The 17797-nt window shown below is 44.3% G+C and overlaps 2 protein-coding genes across 5 annotated transcripts in view; one reads left to right on the top strand and one right to left on the bottom strand.

The window, feature by feature from the left end:
* Positions 1 to 17797, bottom strand: part of SGSH (N-sulfoglucosamine sulfohydrolase) — a 294044-nt gene that overhangs the window by 103667 nt on the left and 172580 nt on the right. The window lies entirely within an intron of this gene.
* RPTOR (regulatory associated protein of MTOR complex 1) overlaps positions 1 to 17797 on the top strand; it is a 113273-nt gene that overhangs the window by 3843 nt on the left and 91633 nt on the right. For all 4 annotated transcript variants that reach the window (XM_061479960.1, XM_061479959.1, XM_061479962.1 and 1 more), the window contains exons 2-3: positions 6914 to 7016; positions 9686 to 9768. In XM_061479960.1, the coding sequence (XP_061335944.1) occupies positions 6914 to 7016; positions 9686 to 9768 (186 nt within the window). The remainder of the gene's footprint in view (positions 1 to 6913; positions 7017 to 9685; positions 9769 to 17797) is intronic.

Raw genomic sequence — 17797 nt, 5'->3', positions numbered from 1 at the left:
TAGCAACAATTCAGGGAACTCGTAACCCAGTGAGTAGCCCAGGATCTAACACAGATCGTACGTGCATAGCTTCTGTTCCCCTGGTATGAAGATGAACTGATAGGAGGACTGGCATGGAGCGCTTGGCTTTGATGCTGTAGAGTGCTCCTGAGAGCTGGCAATGGCGTGACTCTTCCTGTCTTGCAGGTCAGTGGCTGAAATCCATTTTAGTTCAAGTGTTCCTAAAAGTGGCAGTTGCTGCCCAGTGAGGTGTGTGAACTGAGCAGTAGCACAGGGCACCACTGCCTTACAGATGTGTAAAGCCGAACAAAAGCCCAGCTTCTCCCCAGGCTGCGCCTGCTGCTGTAAGTAATGAGCACTGTCATCTAAGTTACAGATTTAGATCTTCTCTACCCTAGAACAAAGATCATTTTGAATGAAGGTGGTTGTGTATTGATTGGATAGTGTTGGGACGCCTGTGCTGTATCTACCACTATCTACACGTTTTGATGTATGAGCAGAGAGGGGACTTTAATTAACAGCTCTGCAGAGTACAGCTAGTCACATCTTTTGAAAGAAAAAGGTCTCACCTCCGTACACCAGCAGGAAACACCGAAACCTTCAACTCGGTCCATCTCTTTCCCATCCTGTGCATTTTCTCACTTCAGCTGACATGCAGGGGATGTAAAATGAGCACTGTTAGCAAAGGGAGTGACAGAAAAGAACTGTATCTGTGTTTCCCCATTAAAAAAAAATGCAACAAGAGAACACATACATAATGTGCTTCACTTTTTTCTGTCTTGGCGACTGGTGTTGCCGAGCATATGGTGTTTGGAGAGGAGTTAGGCGATTATTGCTACTTAAAATCAACATATATGTGTGTTGTAGGGCTGCTTATCCTCCTGCCCCCAGCACGCTTGTAGGAATTTGCAAGGCACTGTGAATAGACAGTGAAAAAACCCCATACACCTCGAAAGATAGACCTGAGTGCTGGGCTGGTGTTGGAAATCGCAGACTTTAATTAAAATCCCTATCTCTGTGTGAGGCTTTACCTTTAGTTCTCAAATGTGGGAGATGTTAATAAGCAGTGGTGGAACCTCGTGCAGTGGTGGATGGCCAGATGGTAGCGGCTGCTTCGCACGAAGCTCTCGTGGTGCAAACTGTGAAGCATCTGCTCTGCTGCCAGCTACCACTCCTTCACTCTGGCATGGTGCGTGTTTCAGTGGCTGAGAGGCTGAAGATAACCTTCAGTGAATGTTTTAGACATGCTTTGTTAACGCTTCTCTGGGTCTTACCTGTCTTCCCTCTTCCCTTACATTTTCTTCAAGGCTGTCAGAGTTTCAGTTCCGTCTCCGTGGGTTATGTAGGCTTTCTGGGAAGTTTGGGGCGTTTCTCGTGTTTCTCTCCGAGATGCTGATTTAATTGGCTTGCTGCTGTGCTGAGCTGCTGCCCTTGAACGTTTCCAGAGGTGACTGTTAGCGTAGATGGCCGTGGGTAACCGAGGGAGCCTATTGATCGCTCTGTGTGTCATAGCTTTAACTGGCATTTCTAAGTAAATTTGATAAACCCAAGATGTTTGTCTTGCTTTCCTGTTCTTCTGTGAAGACTGTAGTGTAGGTGCATCTCTCAGGAAATGATGTAATGAAATACTTAACACAGGTTTGTGTTAATGGCATTCTTTATCCCACATCATAGCTTCGCTCTGCCATAGTTGACAGTGTTCTGTACAGTGTGGCTCTCAGCATAACCAGACGTCTTCATCTTTGTGTTCCTCACACTTCTCTTGAAATAACAGATTTGATCTTCTCCTTGTCATTTCCTCCTTGTTGCTCCTGTAAGCTTACAGGTCTTTTCCAACCTAACTGATTCTATGATTCCATGGACACGTTTTGAAAGGTAGTGCTAGACAGAGCAGGAATGTGGTGGAATGATGGAAAGACGCCTGTACAGAATGCAAAGCAGATACAGAGTTGTGCTGAGGTGAGAAGGAAAGCCATTGTCACGGATCAAATGAGGAATAACACCTAGAAAATGCCTCATTGATTCTTTTTGTGTGTTGTATAAAGAAAACAAAGATCATAGAATGAAATATTTGCTTCCTGTTTTTAAGGAATGGTTGTCTGGGACTTGAGCACCATTTTGGTTCTGTGCATTAAGCAGCAGTTTAAAGGCAGTGTTTTGGTGCTTTGCTATGATAGGGCAAATTAGCCTACTTGGCTTTGTAGTTTTTAATCTGAAGAGTGATGCTGTTGTGCCTGATTTCTTTTGATCTCGGACCTTCGGAAGCTGAGGTCACATCAGGCAGAGAAGATGCACCCTGTTCTCAGAGCAAGTGAATAGAAGGTGTATACATATATCTTGGGTCTTGACTGACAGCAGTAATTCATCTAGAGGTGTCAGAAGTGCTTGTAAAGTAAACAGTGAAGCCAGCAGTTAAGAGTCTGCTTTGTGGGGAGCTCTGTGGGCATTACCCACTGCTCCTGAGCTTTGTGTAGCAGCTGCATTCACTGTGTAAACTAACATGTTGGACATAATAAACCTCTGAAGAAAATTCAGAGGATGAGTGTGGAATAGAGAGGTTAGAAAAGGAAAAGGAGCAGTGAGGAGGAGTTGATCTAGGAATCTGGTGTATGCTGTCACCACAGTCACAGTGGGAACTGACCTTTTGGGCTACAGATGGCTGGAGACTACCTGCAGAGGTGTTGAATTATTAATGTTAACTGGAAGTGTTTCTTTGCATGCTGCTATTTTTGTCACTGAGGAGAAGCACACCGAGTTGTGGTGGGTTTTTTTTTTGTCAAGACAATTAATTTCTGTCAAACTTTGTATTAAAATACCCCCTTCCTTGAAGCTGGAAACTCTCCCTTTTTAGTTATTTTACGCTGCAAATGGTGCAGGTGAGCAGAAGAGGATGAGCACATTTCTTCTGCTACTTGGCCTGCTAAAGGGAAGATCCATTAATGGGAAGTGTGAAAAGGGTAAAGGGAAGGCACCAAGTTGGGGCTTGATGATGTAAGAGGCTGCTGGGAGGGCAGGACATCAAACACCCACTTCTCCAGGCAAGGTCTGTGTTCCTCTGCCTGGTGGCAGGTAGAGATAGATCATGTTCCTGTGGGATGCCTTCTGAGTCACTCCCTTCAGAAACCTTTCTTTGGAGGTGTGTGATCCACTGCACCAGAGAGGTCAAGGTTTTCTCTGCCTGAAATGGGAAGTTGCCAGAGTTCAGAGTGCCCATCTCCTCCTGTGGCTGATATGCCATGAATCCCATCACCCCCAAGAGCCCTCCTCCAGCATGCAGATCACTGCAAGGGGTCACTGGCTTGTGAGAAAGCTTCCATGAAGCTTGGGAAGGAAAAAACCTGACTTTTGTGATGCTGCAGAATGAATGCACCTGAAACCAAAGGGAGAACAATGTTTTGTGTTGCTAAACATTGCTGTTGCTGCTCAGTGTTTGGAGAACTCCTTGTTGGAGTATTAATGGCATGTCTCCAGAGCAGTCTGCATCTTGCAGTCACCCGAGGAGCACCTACCTTGTATTGCCTTTTGCTTGAGAGGCTTGTATTCAATCTGTAAATGCACATAAAGAAAAAGAGTCAAAAAAGCCCTCAGGAAGGGGATGAATTCCCTGAAGGAGCAGGAGGGTTGAGCTGGGTGGCCAGTGAGGATTTCCAAAGAAGATGGGTGTGAGGATTTCTCAGTCTGGAAATCTGTCCCGGTGTTTGTATTTAGTGCTGGTAAGTTCCCCCTCAGCTCTGTACAGTGATGTAGCAGCTCATATTTGATGTTTAGTGCTGTGTTTGTATTAACTCGCAGAAGCACTTTTAACCTCCTGGCATAAACCCAGGCAGGCTGATCAGGGTGGAGTGTTCAGCTGTAACATGGTTGAACAGCAAGTTTTCAGCTTGAAAAGTGCAGTGTGGAAATAAAATATTTATGGGTTTTAAGGTGTCCATTTGGGAATGTTACGTGAGGGTCTTCCCACAAAATTCCTCAGAAATTGATTGACTGCCTTCTTGTTGGTATTACTTGAGCTAGAAGATGAAGCAGTGATGTAACTCCTTCGTTGCTAACCTGTCCTTACTAACTAGTGAGACCAGGTTAGCAACAGTAAGAACCCCCAGCAATCGCACTGGGTTTGCTCTGAGGTTACTCCCTCATCTGCAAGTCTCTTTTGTCTGGAACTGAAATCAAAGGCAAATTAAAAATACTTCACAAGTTCTCTGATCTTTAGTATAATGTGTGAATTTTAATGTCAATGCTTTAATAAGCATCTTCTCTCCTTAACAGACACCAAAGTACCTCTGCTCACTTACTCCCATTCCTGATTTGGGAGTTAAATTCAGTACTCTTACTTCTCAGGAAGAGCTTTTGGACCCAGTGTGTTTTGCAGTTTAAGTGTTGCAGGTTCTGAACCACAGTTATTAAACAGTTTTCAATTGGATGCAACATGAAGTTGTGAATTGTATCCAATTTGTCTTTTATTAAGCAGTCAAATCATACTCTATCCAGAGGAGCCCACCGTTAGAGCTTCTATGGGTTTGATCTTGAGGCTTTGCTGAGGAAGCATTTTGGATATTGGCTTTCCTGGAAGCTTGACAAATATTCTCTGCTTCATTTTTCAGTTTTAACAACAACCCAGTGACATGCATTCCGATGGATGTGTTCTTGAAATGTAGAGAAGAAAATTTCCACTGTCTTAATGATGGATGAGAATGTCCCCATACTTCTTGTATTAAGAAGCTTTAAATATGCTACAGAGTTTCTGGTGGCGTGTTCCAAAGTTGTTCAGGAATGGGGAAAGCATTATTGGGTTCCTTGGGCTCAGGTTTTTGGTCTGTAATGATTCAGCGTCATCGGTGGCTGAGTAGGAGTTTGGGGAGTGTGAAAGTGCAGTAACTCCAACTGAAGATGTGTTCTGTAGTAGCACAGCAAATAGTTGTGTGGTAGAATACCTGACCTCTGTTGTGGGGAGGTAGGAGCAGCGAAATAACCCCCTTTGTCCCTAGGACTGGTTACCGTGTTACGTTTCATTACTGGGTTGCTGTCTGTGCTCAAGGAGAATTAAAACACTGAGTTTAGGAATAGAAAATCAAGATGAGCATAAGTCACAGCCAGACCTTGCTGGTGAAACACTGAGAATAAGTCAGTGTTAGACCACAAGTGGGAACCAATAAATAAATGAGAAGGAAAAGACTTTAGCAGGAGCCTTTCTAGTGAAGGCATCATTTGTGTGTTTCCACTTCTAAGAAGAGATTTTGTCCTGCAGTTTTCTTAGTTTCCTTCTGGGTTTTCAGTGTGTGTTTGCCAGTGTTGGGGCTCTCTAACACCTGGCAGCACCTTGGGTTTCAGAGGCTGGGTGAGCTTTTTCCTTTTTTCTTTTATTTCCTCTTACATTTTTCTTTTCTTTTTTCCCTTTTTAAAATTTCTTTTTTGCCTTTTTTCGCCTTTTTTTCCATCTTCCTATGCTGCTGCGTACATGAAACAAGGGAGCAGGAAGGAAGCCAGGGGCTCTTGCTGAGCAAGAATAAGGCACTGAAGTATCGGGTGCCAGATTTCTGCTGTTCTGGTAGGAAGCCTGCTCCTTCAGGTTTAAGACTAGGGGGAACTGTTTTCATCCATTGCCACTCATTGCAGCAGCCCATGGTGCAGGAGCTGCGCTGCTCGCAGAGCCCAGGACAGGGAGTGCTGGTGGCTGAGGGATGGAGCTTCCCAGTCACCTCGGATCACCTGTGAAAACCAGGCCTCTTTTATAACAGACAGATCTTGTAGGGGATGAACTGAAAGAAGTACGGAACTATTCATCCTTTTCATGCATTCTAGGAAGTGCTGCTTACTCCTTGCTAGCTCAGGGATGAGTAACTCCCACATGATTGCAGGCTTTTGCTAGTAAGAGCATAATCAGATTTCATGCTAATTTTTTCTGGGTTCCCCGCATAGACATGGGAGTGAGCAGACACTGGTCCTGTCCTCCCTTCTTGGTGTGAATAGCATCTCTCTGCTTCAGTTTCTGTATAATTACACATGTGTGTGGCCCTGGCTCATTCGGTAAGCGTGAAGTTTGGGTGTTGTTTTGCCTGCTGCTCGGAATTGCAGTGAGCATCCTGGGGGAATGGAGGTGTGGGTGGCCTTGCTTCCGACAAGCCAGGGAGTGCTGAACACGTGATGGGAGCAACTTGAGCCACCTTACTTCTGTTTTCCTTCTCTGGTTTAGGTATTGGGCTGAGGGAATGTAGAAAAGAGCGTAAAGATGTGAAATACTGATTTCCAAGCCGTGTTTTTAACTGGCCATAGCACTGCGTCATTGGTTGGAGGTGAGGCATTGCTGGGTTTGGATGTTGTAGGTTTGTGGTGCCTCGTGTGTCTCTACAAGCAGTGGATATGTGCTGCCCATCGGTTCCAGGGGCTGATACTGAAGCAGCAGCTGGAGCCAACCCAAACTGTTCTGTGTTTCTGTGCTTAAGAAAATAAACAAAAACCAGAGTGAATGTGTTGTTATGGTTTAGTTGCTCACTTGGGTGTTTTTTCCCTTGTAATGCTCTTAGTTTTAATATTAGAAAGGACATCCTCTATTATAATATTGATCAGGGACCCTGAATAGCACATTCTCATGTTTTAATAATGTGTTTCAGTTGGACAATGACTATTTTAAGGTGAGCAGCACAAGTCTGCTGATACCCATTTCCATGCTCTGGAAAAGAAGAATGGGCTCTGGAAAGAATCATAAAAAATAGGAACTCAAAGTCTCCGTACTGATCTATTTAAAAAAATGAAAGATGGCAGCAGTCATCCCCTGCTTGGAGCAGGGTGTGTTGAAGAACAGGTAACAAAGGTTCACTGAAGCCCTTCACAGGTTACAGCAGTGGTAAAAATCCAGCACAAACACAATTGATTTTGTTTCTACACTAAGTAAGGGGTTTCTTGTCTGTCTTTGCAGATGAAGACAGTCAGTGTTGCCTTAGTTCTGTGCCTAAACGTTGGTGTGGACCCTCCTGATGTGGTGAAAACGACTCCCTGTGCCCGCCTGGAGTGTTGGATCGGTAAGTCCTGAGAGCTTCCAAGCTGCAGCTAACTCTGTTGTCAGCTACATACAGGAATGTTCAAGTGCTGTGTTTCCTGGACTTAAAACTGGGCCGAACAAAAGGAAACGGGGCACCTGACATCACTGTGAGTTAATTGAGAGTCCAGCAGTAGCTGCTGCCTTGGCTCATCTTTCCTGCTTTGTTCTGAAAGGGGATAGCGTGGAGAAGACAAGGTGGTGATGAGGTGCTTGGCTTGCTTTTAATTGTTGTGGATTTATAAATACCTAAGGAAATCTCTGAGCAGTTATGTCTTTAGAGAGCTGTGATCTGCAAAGGTTTGCAATTACCCTGAGTCATACAGGGTAGGAATAAGCTTGTGTAAAATGCATGGACTTTACTGCATGGTGAGGAGACTGCTCTGAGGCCAATTTAATTGGGATCATGAATTCAGAAGTCCTGGAATTATTCCCAAGGATGTTTTGCCAGCAGTTCCAGCACCTGGGCTTGCTACTCTGGTGCAGTGTTGGAGTGAATTCCTAGGGTTTTGTGAAGAAATGGAAAGTTGCCTTGGTTTTGGAGATCACGTCTCATGAGGACGAGACTTATCTGAAGTAATTTTAGAAGGAAATACCTGGTGTAAGAAAGCTTTCTGAGAGATTTGGGGTTTATCTAGGTATTGAAAATGTTCAGTCTTCAGGAAGTAACGTGCAGAGCTCTGTAATCCTGAACTGTGGGGCTTACCTCAGGCTGCAGAAGCAAATGAATCATTGCCCAAACTGAATTTCCTAAAAAACTTGCAGAATACTTCCTTTCTAACCTTGCTGTACCTGCTTATGAATCATGGCAGCTCATTTGTTTTAACCTAAAAATGCTGATGACTTTAAAGCAGTTAAACAGCCATGAGCATGCAATAACAAATACATCTAGTCAGTGGGGAGAACAGCTCTAGCTTCTCATTGATACATTGAGAAGAGAGCAGTGAGAATGAGGAGTGTTGCGGAGTCATTAAATAAAGTTATTAATGACTGTCATCAGCGAAGAGAATGTTGAATGCAGCTTAGTAATGAAATGTTCAGTGTGTATCTCTACACAAGTAGTTGTTTCCATTTCTAGCCAACTTTTGGCAAAGGTAATGGCAAAAAATCTGCAGTTTTTTCTCTGTACAGCGCTCTCTGAAGCAGCTAAAGGTGAGGATGGTGGGAACGTCTTTGCCAGACGGGTAAGGAATTGTGGTGAGCGTTTTGGTGCAATTGCTGCTGTTTACAGCCAAGCTGAGATCTCCCTTGTGTGAACACTGCGCCTTGCTGTCCCATCAGAGGCACCCTTAGAGTATCTCGAGTGGTTTGGTTTCCTCCAGAGTGAAGCCTGAGCTGACATCTGTGCTACGGTGTCAGCCTGGCGCAGGGAAGGCACCGGGGGAGCCCCATGCCGTGACTGCACTGACAGTGTCCTGGCTGGTGTCTGCAGGGCTTGGCTCAACACGGGAGGCTGAGGGCTCGCGTCATGACGCTGGTGCACGAGCTATATTTAGGAAAACAATTTATTTCCACTGTTTGGCTCTTGGAATGGCACCAGGGAACTTTCCTTTTATACAAAAGGGTGTTGTTAATAACACTAATTGCTCTGGAGGCACCCCAGGGTCTCCAAACTATGTTCCTCTGCTGGCAAAGTGCACGTAAAGTGTTTTAAACTTCTTTTCTGGAGTTCAGTTTGGTCCTTTTGGAGGACTCAAAAAAGAGATCTCATGTGTTTATGCTGTTTTTTTTGTTTCCTTTTTCATTTGAGCAGTAGCTAATGGCATATTAACTCACAGCAGGCTTCTGAGGTCTGAGCAGTCACCTCCAGGGATACCTTCCACTAGACCAGGTTGCTGCAAGCCCCATCCAACTTGGCCTTGCATAACTCACTGATTTGGTTAATAGAATTATTTCTATAAAATAGCAAAATATTAGCTTCTGGTTTCTTTGAAGCTTGTTACTAGTGTCAGTTACATGGCCATGGTGTTTGGATAAAGCACACAAGATGAAGCTGTGCTGGTACGGACGGATGGGGGTAATTACCCAGTGGTACAATTAACTTCTCAAACTCCAACTGAAGTGTGCTCTCTGGAGCAGTCAGCAATGGAAGCAAATGAGGCAGGATTCTGCATTCATCAAGGAAATATATTTATCATCAAATATTTAACCAGTTTAAATTTTTATCATTATTTACTATAGAAGCCTTTTTTTCCTTACAAAAGAAACAAATGCAATGCCTTTCCTGGCTTTCAAAACCCAATTGTATTTTTTGCCTTAGCGAGAGAAATCTCCCACGTCTGACAGTCTTTAATGGTGTTTAATTTGTACTTGAGTGAAGAATCTGGGGATGCATTATTCCATGAAGAATGCAGTGTTTGTGAATTTGAAGTGGAATGTGTGCAGGAACCTGCATTAAAACATCATGAAACAATCTTTCTTGCAAGCGGAACACTAGGGAGGGACAGGATGGAAAGATTTTGGCTTCTTTCTTCTGCAAAGGGCGGTGGTGTTCATGCTTTGATGTAGACTTTGGTCTCCCAGGTTGTAGATCTGGATTCTACAGAAACGCAAAGTTTTATATGCACATAAAATTGGAAATAATTTCTGCTACTTGTCAAGCTGAGTGATTCAGGTGTGGTCAGAAATGCTCATTTGTGTTCTCTTTCCTAGATCCTCTGTCAATGGGTCCTCAGAAAGCTCTGGAAACCATTGGTGCAAATCTACAGAAGCAGTATGAGAACTGGCAGCCAAGAGTAAGTACTCCTTGGGCTTCCCCTCTGCATAGATTGCACACAAAGATACGTGTCTGTTATGTGGCCTGGTGGTCCTGCAGCACTGGTTGCTTCCTTCCTCTGTCAGTGTGAATGAATTCTTGCAACTGTTGAATTTGGTGGCTTTTCAGCTGATGCCCCTCTTGGCTCACGCTCTCTTTGCTCACATCCTGCGGGTTGTTTAAAGTTCTGCAGTGATTCTTTTAAACTGAGGTTCCTCTGACTTTATTGTGGATGTTGTGCAGTTAGTGGTTGAGGAAGGCTCTTGGGTTTGTTTTGAAACATGATTTCAGAGCTTGGTAACTGCCAATTCTGCCTAAAGTATGATGTGTGTAGATGTTTGTGAAAATGAATGTTTGGGGTAGTAGTAGCACTTTAGGAATCACAGCAGGAGTTAAAGCAACATGCAAGCAACTGGCTTATTATTTCCTCTTTGGTAACATCTCACCTTTCACACAAGGGAAGTGTTTTGCTTCTGGATCTTTCGATATTCCTGGTTTTATGTGTCTCAGTAAATAAACTACAGGAAGATCTAGAGAATAACATTTGAAGTCTGCAGCATTTTCCAAATAGATTCAAGACCTGAGCTTCTCTGTTAATATTCCCCAGCATGTTCATGTCCTTATCTGTATGCTCTAGGCAGTTTGGGTCAGAATATTCCTCTTCAAAGTACCTGGACTATTGACTACTAAACCATAAATTTATCATTATAAGCATGGAATGTGTAAGCAGAGCAGAAATAGTAACTTCAGTGAATTAACCTACCTGCAGGGGGGCTGTAGTTTATATTTTCCCTTATGATGTGGTCTGCACACTAATCTGGTCTTCATTTTCTTAAGGAAACGTGGTTTCTTTTCTTCCTTTTAGATTGTTTTCAGTAATGATGTGTGGGTTTTGTCAGAACCAGGGCTGTACTTTCTGTTTCTATCATTACTCACTACTTTATTTAATGTATAAATAATCTACTGAGTGTCTCTGTAACGTCTGTTCGCATTAGTGTAAGAGTATGGTCTGTAATTGGGAAAGTTCCTGGTACTTCCCTGTCCTCTCTATAGGATGCCTGGAAGGAGAAGGCCCTTGTGTTAGCTGTGCCTTTAGGTATTTGTAATCAGTCCTTCTATTCAAATAGAGATGGGGTCCAGGCATTTACTTGTTTGTTTGTCATTTATAAAATCAATGCAGAGAAATTGCCCCCCGCTGAGGATCTGGGAGTGTTTGTCACCAGAAACAGGCTTGTTAGCATGTGTGGGGTTAGAGGCTGTGGGTAAATGTTGTCGGGTGCATTCCAGGTCCCTCCTGTACTTTTCAATTCAAACTTGATGGAAATAATATTATATTCAGAACAATTTGAATGTAAATGCAGCTCATGCTGGTTCTTTAGCTCTTTGTGTGGCATTTCCCTGCTCCCTTATTCAGGGCTGGCTGGCTAGAGCTGGGTTTATCATTCAGTAAAAGCTCAATGTCCTGAAGGATACTTACTGGGTTTAGTGGAGAGTTGCCCACATTATTAAATCTGTGGGGTAACTGTCCATGGGAATGGTTTTTCCTGAAGTGTTTTGTAAGTGTATTTACATAAGGACTTGTCTTGAAGCACAGATGATGTATATTTGAGACTGAGGCTTTCCTTTTGCGATTTTCCTGATTTTCCTCTTGGTACATTGACTTTTTTTTTTCCCTTAAACTGTCTCTTGCAGCCCAGGAATTGGGCAGAAAACTCAGATAGTGTCTGAAATGCAGTAGGAGAGGGAAACATCTTGATGCAAAGGTGAAAACAAATCTTCTTCTCTGCTCTTTAATAATGGAGCCCATATGACTGAGAATGAGGGTGGGCACCAGGGAGCAGCGGGGCCCTGTGTGGGCCGACCTCATCTCACCTCGTCGTGAAGGGTTTGCAGGGAGCACAAGGCAATCACTGAGCTCAGCTGCTTGTGTGGAAGGTGCCGGGTTCTGGACAGTAAATCAGAGCCCTGTGGAGCATTGCAAAGCTGAACACGCACCGGTTTATTGCACTCTACAGGGCCCTTGAGTTTTCTGCAGTAATAAAGAGCTGATGTGCCATCTGCAATAAAACAATAGGAACATTATTGAATTTCCTAGACCTTTCATATAAATACTAATACATCTAGTTTTGTCTGTTTCTCAGTGGTTTGGGGTGGTTGAAGAATTGATGGAAGGAGGCCAATCTGGGGAAAGCCAGGCACTCTGCAAGAGAGACCAAGTCATGACATAGCTGATGTCACTGGGCTGTCAGCAGGGTCCTGCACTAGGAAACACCTCCTCAGTGGCTGGGGGTGAGTGCACATGTGGAGGGAGCCCCTGCTCAGGGGACGATGTCAGCAGAAAATGCTGTGTGAAGCCCTGTGACACCCCTTCCAGTGCAGCCCCTGTCTGCTTATAACCTTTGGAGGCTGTTCAAATGCACCAAGTACAAACAGCTTAGATGAAAAAGCTTAACAAGGGCTAAGCGTGAAAAGTCTGTTTCTGGAGACTCCCAGGCTGAGGCATATTTTCTTCCAGCTCTTATCGAGTCCCTTTCTAAATAATCTATCAGCTTGCCATTGCCTGAAGTATTTGTCCTGATTAAATTTAAGGCTTTGCTTTATTGCTGTGTAGCAACATAAATTTGTGTGCTGCAGGAGTAAAAACCACTCCAGCCGTTGTTTCATCTGCAAAATGCTGCAGTTAAACAATATCCTGTCATTTCATTGCAATTCTCAGAAGAAAATTTCACTGGGGGAAGAGGGGAGATGACAAAGCTGTTGCCTTTATCTGTCTTCATCAAGAATTGACGGAACAAGTAAGAGTTATTTGAATTCAGTGCAAAGAGAATTTGGATGCTAGGGAGAAAGTGGAAATTAAAACAAGACAGCTCTTACCTAGAGTTACCTTGGGTCATAGGGTTTGATTTCCACTGGGCATGGAAGGGGTTAACCCTGAGAGTAATCTGGAAAGCAGGCTCAGTTATGGGAGGTAAAAGGGGCTGCTGAGGCAGCTAAGGATGAGAGGAGGAGAAGAGTGAGAGAGCCCAGGACCCCCCTCCCTCCCCAGATGCAGCCTGATGGAGGCGAATAACCTTCCTTGGGATTCTCTTCTGGCCAATGAGGGTCACCGGGGGGGGGGGGGGGTAGGAAATGGCTGGGGAACCTCATGGACAAGGAGAGCCTTTAGCAGAGACAGCATCTTATATCACTGTAATTGCCCAGAATAAACCACTTTGAATTTCCACTGGAGATCCTTCGTGTGCTCTGGATTTCAAGTATTTGGATAAGAATCGACCTGTTCAAATCGTATTTCTCTGCTGCTGGTCTTCATCTCTTCCCCTTTGCAGAGCAGTGCCTGTGTTAGGGGCAGTGCTGTGTAGGTGACCAAAGAGAGCAGTAGTTTGCTGGTGCTGGCAGTAAGTAGCAACCATTTTCCCCCTTGTCTGGATGCAAATTCAGTTTTCTTGGCGGCGGTACACATTGTGCCAGTCAAAAGGCAGGAACCTTCCTTAGTTTAAAAGTCATCAGACTTTGTTTGAAACAGGAATAATAGACTATGAATTCCGAATGCTGCTGCAGTGGATGCTTTATGGAGATACAATTGCTAGCGGGCATTTTATGAGCAGAAGTTACTCTTACTTAAGTCCCAGTTTACACGCATTTACCAGCAGAGCTGGGACCTGGGCTCTTTGTTCCAGCACTGCAGAGTGCTGCAGCAAAGGGGTGAGTGAAGAGGTGGAGGTGGTGCTGCTGCTCTCTGCACAGCACCCTGGTCCTTTCCATGTGGACCAGCTTGGGAGTGTGGCTTTCTGCATCCTCTTGCCTGGAGTTCTCTGGGCTGAGCTGTGGTACAGGGAGCACCATTTACACTGTGTAAAAGGATCCTGGTGTGTGGCACTGCACACGGTGCTGTGAGGTGAGGCTGCTCTTTGATTGCTGCTGCTTTAGAAGGGTGCCAGACTTTCTCTTTTTCCCTCCCTTCTCTCATAATGGACACCTCATCACTTGGCTTCGGGCCTTCCCCAGGCAATAAAGTTTCCTTCGTTTCCATTGCAGTGTGTTTGCCTTTGAGAATGGGGCTGTGTAGCCAGAGCAGAGCTGTAGGTTGCATGATGCCCATGTTACATAATTCAGGATGTGGTATGAGGTGCTCTGGAGCATATGCTGATTAAATTTGCATGAAATTATAGATTATTTTTTCTTTCTGTTGGCAATGGCTATGACCAGTTTCTTTCTTTAACTCCAAACTGACCAGAAAACTCTCAAGACCTTTCTTTCTCTCTCATGTCACTTGATGAGCCACCCCAAAGAATTATTTTCCCCTTATTCCCACTTGCCTAAATAAAACAAGGTCATTGCAATATTGAGTTTTCTAATTCAAATTTAACTCCTTGCTGTCCCCCTTGTTCTCTTCCTGCTTCCTCCTTTTTTGCTAAGACAGTCGCCTGCACTGTTTTGATTGATGGAATTAGCTGTATTTCATTACAGCTCTTCCTGAACATTAGTGCCACTTACTGAGAGACAGGCAGTAACACATCTGAACTGGCAGATCGAGGCATGTTCGAGGGCTTTCCAGCCCATTTCATTTACGTGGTTGTACCTATTTTTTCACTCGGCTCAAAGAGGTGATGTAGCCAAGGAGGAGCAACTGCAGCAATCCCTTACTGGAGTGGGCCTAAGGGAACTGAGGACCTCAGTACTGATCCCAGGCAGGCCTGGCTGCTCCTTCTCTGTGGGGCATTAATAGATATGGTAGGTAGTTAACTGAACTGTATTCCTGATTCTCCCAAGCTGTTGGTGCCAGGTTGAGTCTCCCAGCAGCGTGTGTCCCATTGTGCTTAACTATGCAGGGTTTTAAATAAAGGGGTTTCCAATTTTTCCCTAATCCAGCGTAGTAGGTGGAGTGCTGCCTCCTGCAGCTTCCATCCACCCACGAGGGATGGTCTGTGAGGAGTCTCCTACAATACAGATAGATTGTATTCTTTGTGGCAAGCTTTCAAGGAAACAGTGATGCTTTTCTGATCAAACGAGGCTGCCTCTTTCTCTCTTCTTGTCTGCTTCCCAACAGTTTTAATTTCAAAGAAGTACAGCCAAGATAGTTGAAACAGGTAATTTGAAGCCTCCACCTTTTTGGTGCCTGTTTTCTGTTGTCGATGCTGTTGTTTCCCTCATTAGATATCTCTGGGCTTTGATACAGTTCCTGAGGTTTCCTTCCTTGCATTGCTTCTTTCTGCCTAATGAATTGGTAAGTTGCTGCTGCACATCAAAGGTTGAGCATTTCCTACAGAGTGACTAGTTAAGCAGGAAAGATAATTGAACACATGGCCTAATTATTGGTCTCTGTGAGTCATGCTTTGCCTTCATTTCTGTAGGGTTTTTCTTTTTAAAACAACAGCAAATACTAATTGCTCTGGCAAAAGATCCTGTAGAATTCCAAAGGGGAAAATGGAAGAACTTCATCTCCCTGCTCTGCAGATGTGGGAACATGTAACAGTAACAAAAAAAGCAGATGAGGAATTAAAAAAAGACACTGTGACCTTGTTTAACAAAAGCAGGTTTTCCTAAGAGGACTCTGTTGTTTCTGAGTTCCCGACAGCCTCTTGAATTTGGCAGCTCTTTGAGGCTCTGCAGAATTGCTGCTGTATCAAGCCTTTGCTGTCTTGTTAAAGATCAACTGTCTTCAGCAGAAAGCAGCAGTTTTTCCAGAGGGGAAAAAAAAGTCTGTTGTAGAAGAGGGGTCAACAAGTACAATTGCAAAACCACTCATTCATGTTCTCATTCTACCTGAGAGGTTGTGCTGGTACTGCTCTGGGTGTGACTGTAACCCTGTGCTGTTGTTACAAGATGTCTCCCTAGAAGCAGGGGTGGTTGAGCCAGAAAAGCACAAGTTGTAAGTGCGGTGGATGCTGAAAGCCACTTTTTTGTGTCTTGGGATTACTGAGAAAATTAGGGCAAATAAAGCAGGAGTTCTGACCTGTAGTTCTGTGATAGTGCTCTGCAACCTTGCCATCTGCTCCTCCACAGCACAGCATGGTCCGGGAGGACACAAGCCCAGGGTTCAGTTTAAACCACCACCAAAGAGCTGCTTTCAGCTCTTTTGGGCTGAAGAATCTGAACTGGGCCACCTATTTTCTTCTGCTTCCAGGGCACTGAGCACCCAGAGGAAGTCCCAGTGAACAACTGCAAAGATTTTAGCCCCTGAACCCACTGCATGGGCTGCCTGGAGTTTTGTGGCCTGAATTGTAGCAGTAGGTGCTGCTGAAGTAACTGCTTCACGTGGGAGTAGCTGTACCACATGTACATAAAGCTGTCCTAAAGCAGTGATAACCAAAGGATTTGGGTGTACGTGGTACAAGCGGGGAGTCTGCCTGCTGCAGTTCTGGGGCTTGGTCTGGGTAGAACGTGTTTTAATTCTTTTGATAGTGGAAAAAATAAGATAAATCTTTAACAAAGCACTAAAAATGAAGTGGAAGCTGTGAAATTGCAGCAGTTAATGTAGTTTATACTGATTTTGCTGAGATTCTTGTGGAAAACTGAGGCACAAAAAGGGAAACAGATACAGGCATGGGCTGATGTGGAGAAACGTGTTCAGAAGATGTAAAGACAGCAGTCTTTCAGTGACCATGCTTGCTCTTGCTTTGCTTTCCCCAGTCTTCTGACAATAAGATCCATTCACGTTTTCTATTTCCTCTCTTTTTGTTTTGTATTTTTCATCAAAATGAGGCCAGAATTGGCAGCAAGCAAGATTTGTGTACTCCAGGGTATTTCCATATGACCATTGTACTCTTCATGGTGGTTTGTCCTGAGGTGGGCAGAGAGACCTGATATTAGAAAGGCTTCTTGCAAGAGATAAGCAGCTCTGGGGCTCCAATCTGATTAACGTTTTTCTGTAATTACCACCCAGCCTCTGTGTGACCTATTTAAAAATCCCTTGTCTTTGTGTTCCTGCGAGCTGTGAATCCTGGGGATGGGAGACGGGGAGAAGCTGCTTGCATAGACCCTGGTGCTCTTTACCCAGTGAACACCGCTGGATATCCACTGGGATTGAGTCACTGCAAACTTGGACATGCAGATGATTCTGTATTAGGCAACTGAAGCTTCTTTCTGAATAGGCATGAATTTTGTGCAAAACTTAGAGCAGTAACAAAGAAAACTGGTTACATTTTTATATATCCCTAAGGCAGAATGAGGAAAGCCTGAAATACTTTGGGTTTAACTCCTTTCATAGGGATCCTATCAAAGCCTAAACCTCTAAATGGTTGTTTTTCCTTCTCCTGACTAATTAGGCTCTTTGTTAATCTGCACATTGCTTCATTAAAGCATTACTCTGCAGCCAGAGGAAAACCTGAAATTACTAAATAATTACTTAGCATTGAGAAGATGAACTTCTTGTCCTCGCCTGAATACAGCTCAGTTGTTCCTCCTGGTGAAAATGAGCAGCTTTGACCAGCACAGAAAGATGAGTTTGAGGAGCTGCAGCCTAAGCTGGGCTCCAGGTGGTGTCTAAGTTTATATTTAAGAAATGGGGAGATGCAGAGCCTGGAACTTTAAAGAGCTCTTAAAATAGCGGTTATAAAGAAGGAACAGTGCTCAAATGACGCTGCTGCTTAGGAGCGCTGGTATTTGACTAAGCAGGTTTTAAGGATGTGTCCTGGTGTGTACTCCAAATCCTGTCAGAGCATTTTGTGCTGTGCCCCATCGCAGCCATCACAGTGGCATCAGGCTGAGGGGCAAGGTCTGGCGTGTGAGAAGCAGCTTTAAGTTGTTTGACAATTCCTTCTGTTTAAAAAGAACCAGTTCCTTACCAGCCATCTCGGGACCAGCAGGGTAGGCTGGGGGTTGAATCCTGTACATCTTGGAGCAAACGTGTGTGTAGCAGCTGGTAATTGCAGAGAAACACCCCTGTCACTGAATCTGTTATAGCATACTCAAGGTTAGTAGTCTTGGTTGTCTTCCCTGTCAACATCAGCTCTCAGGAACACAGTGCTCAAAGGAAGTTTTTTGGAAGCATTGGTGAATCCTGAATCCAC

Source organism: Pezoporus flaviventris, unplaced genomic scaffold, assembly GCF_033815535.1.
Source record: "Pezoporus flaviventris isolate CSIRO_AGI_PZ_B2104156 unplaced genomic scaffold, CSIRO_AGI_Pfla_v1 ptg000158l, whole genome shotgun sequence".
NCBI lineage: Eukaryota > Metazoa > Chordata > Aves > Psittaciformes > Psittacidae > Pezoporus > Pezoporus flaviventris.
The sequence above is the reverse complement of the archived record's forward strand: the minus strand, read 5'-3'. Positions and strand labels throughout refer to the sequence as shown.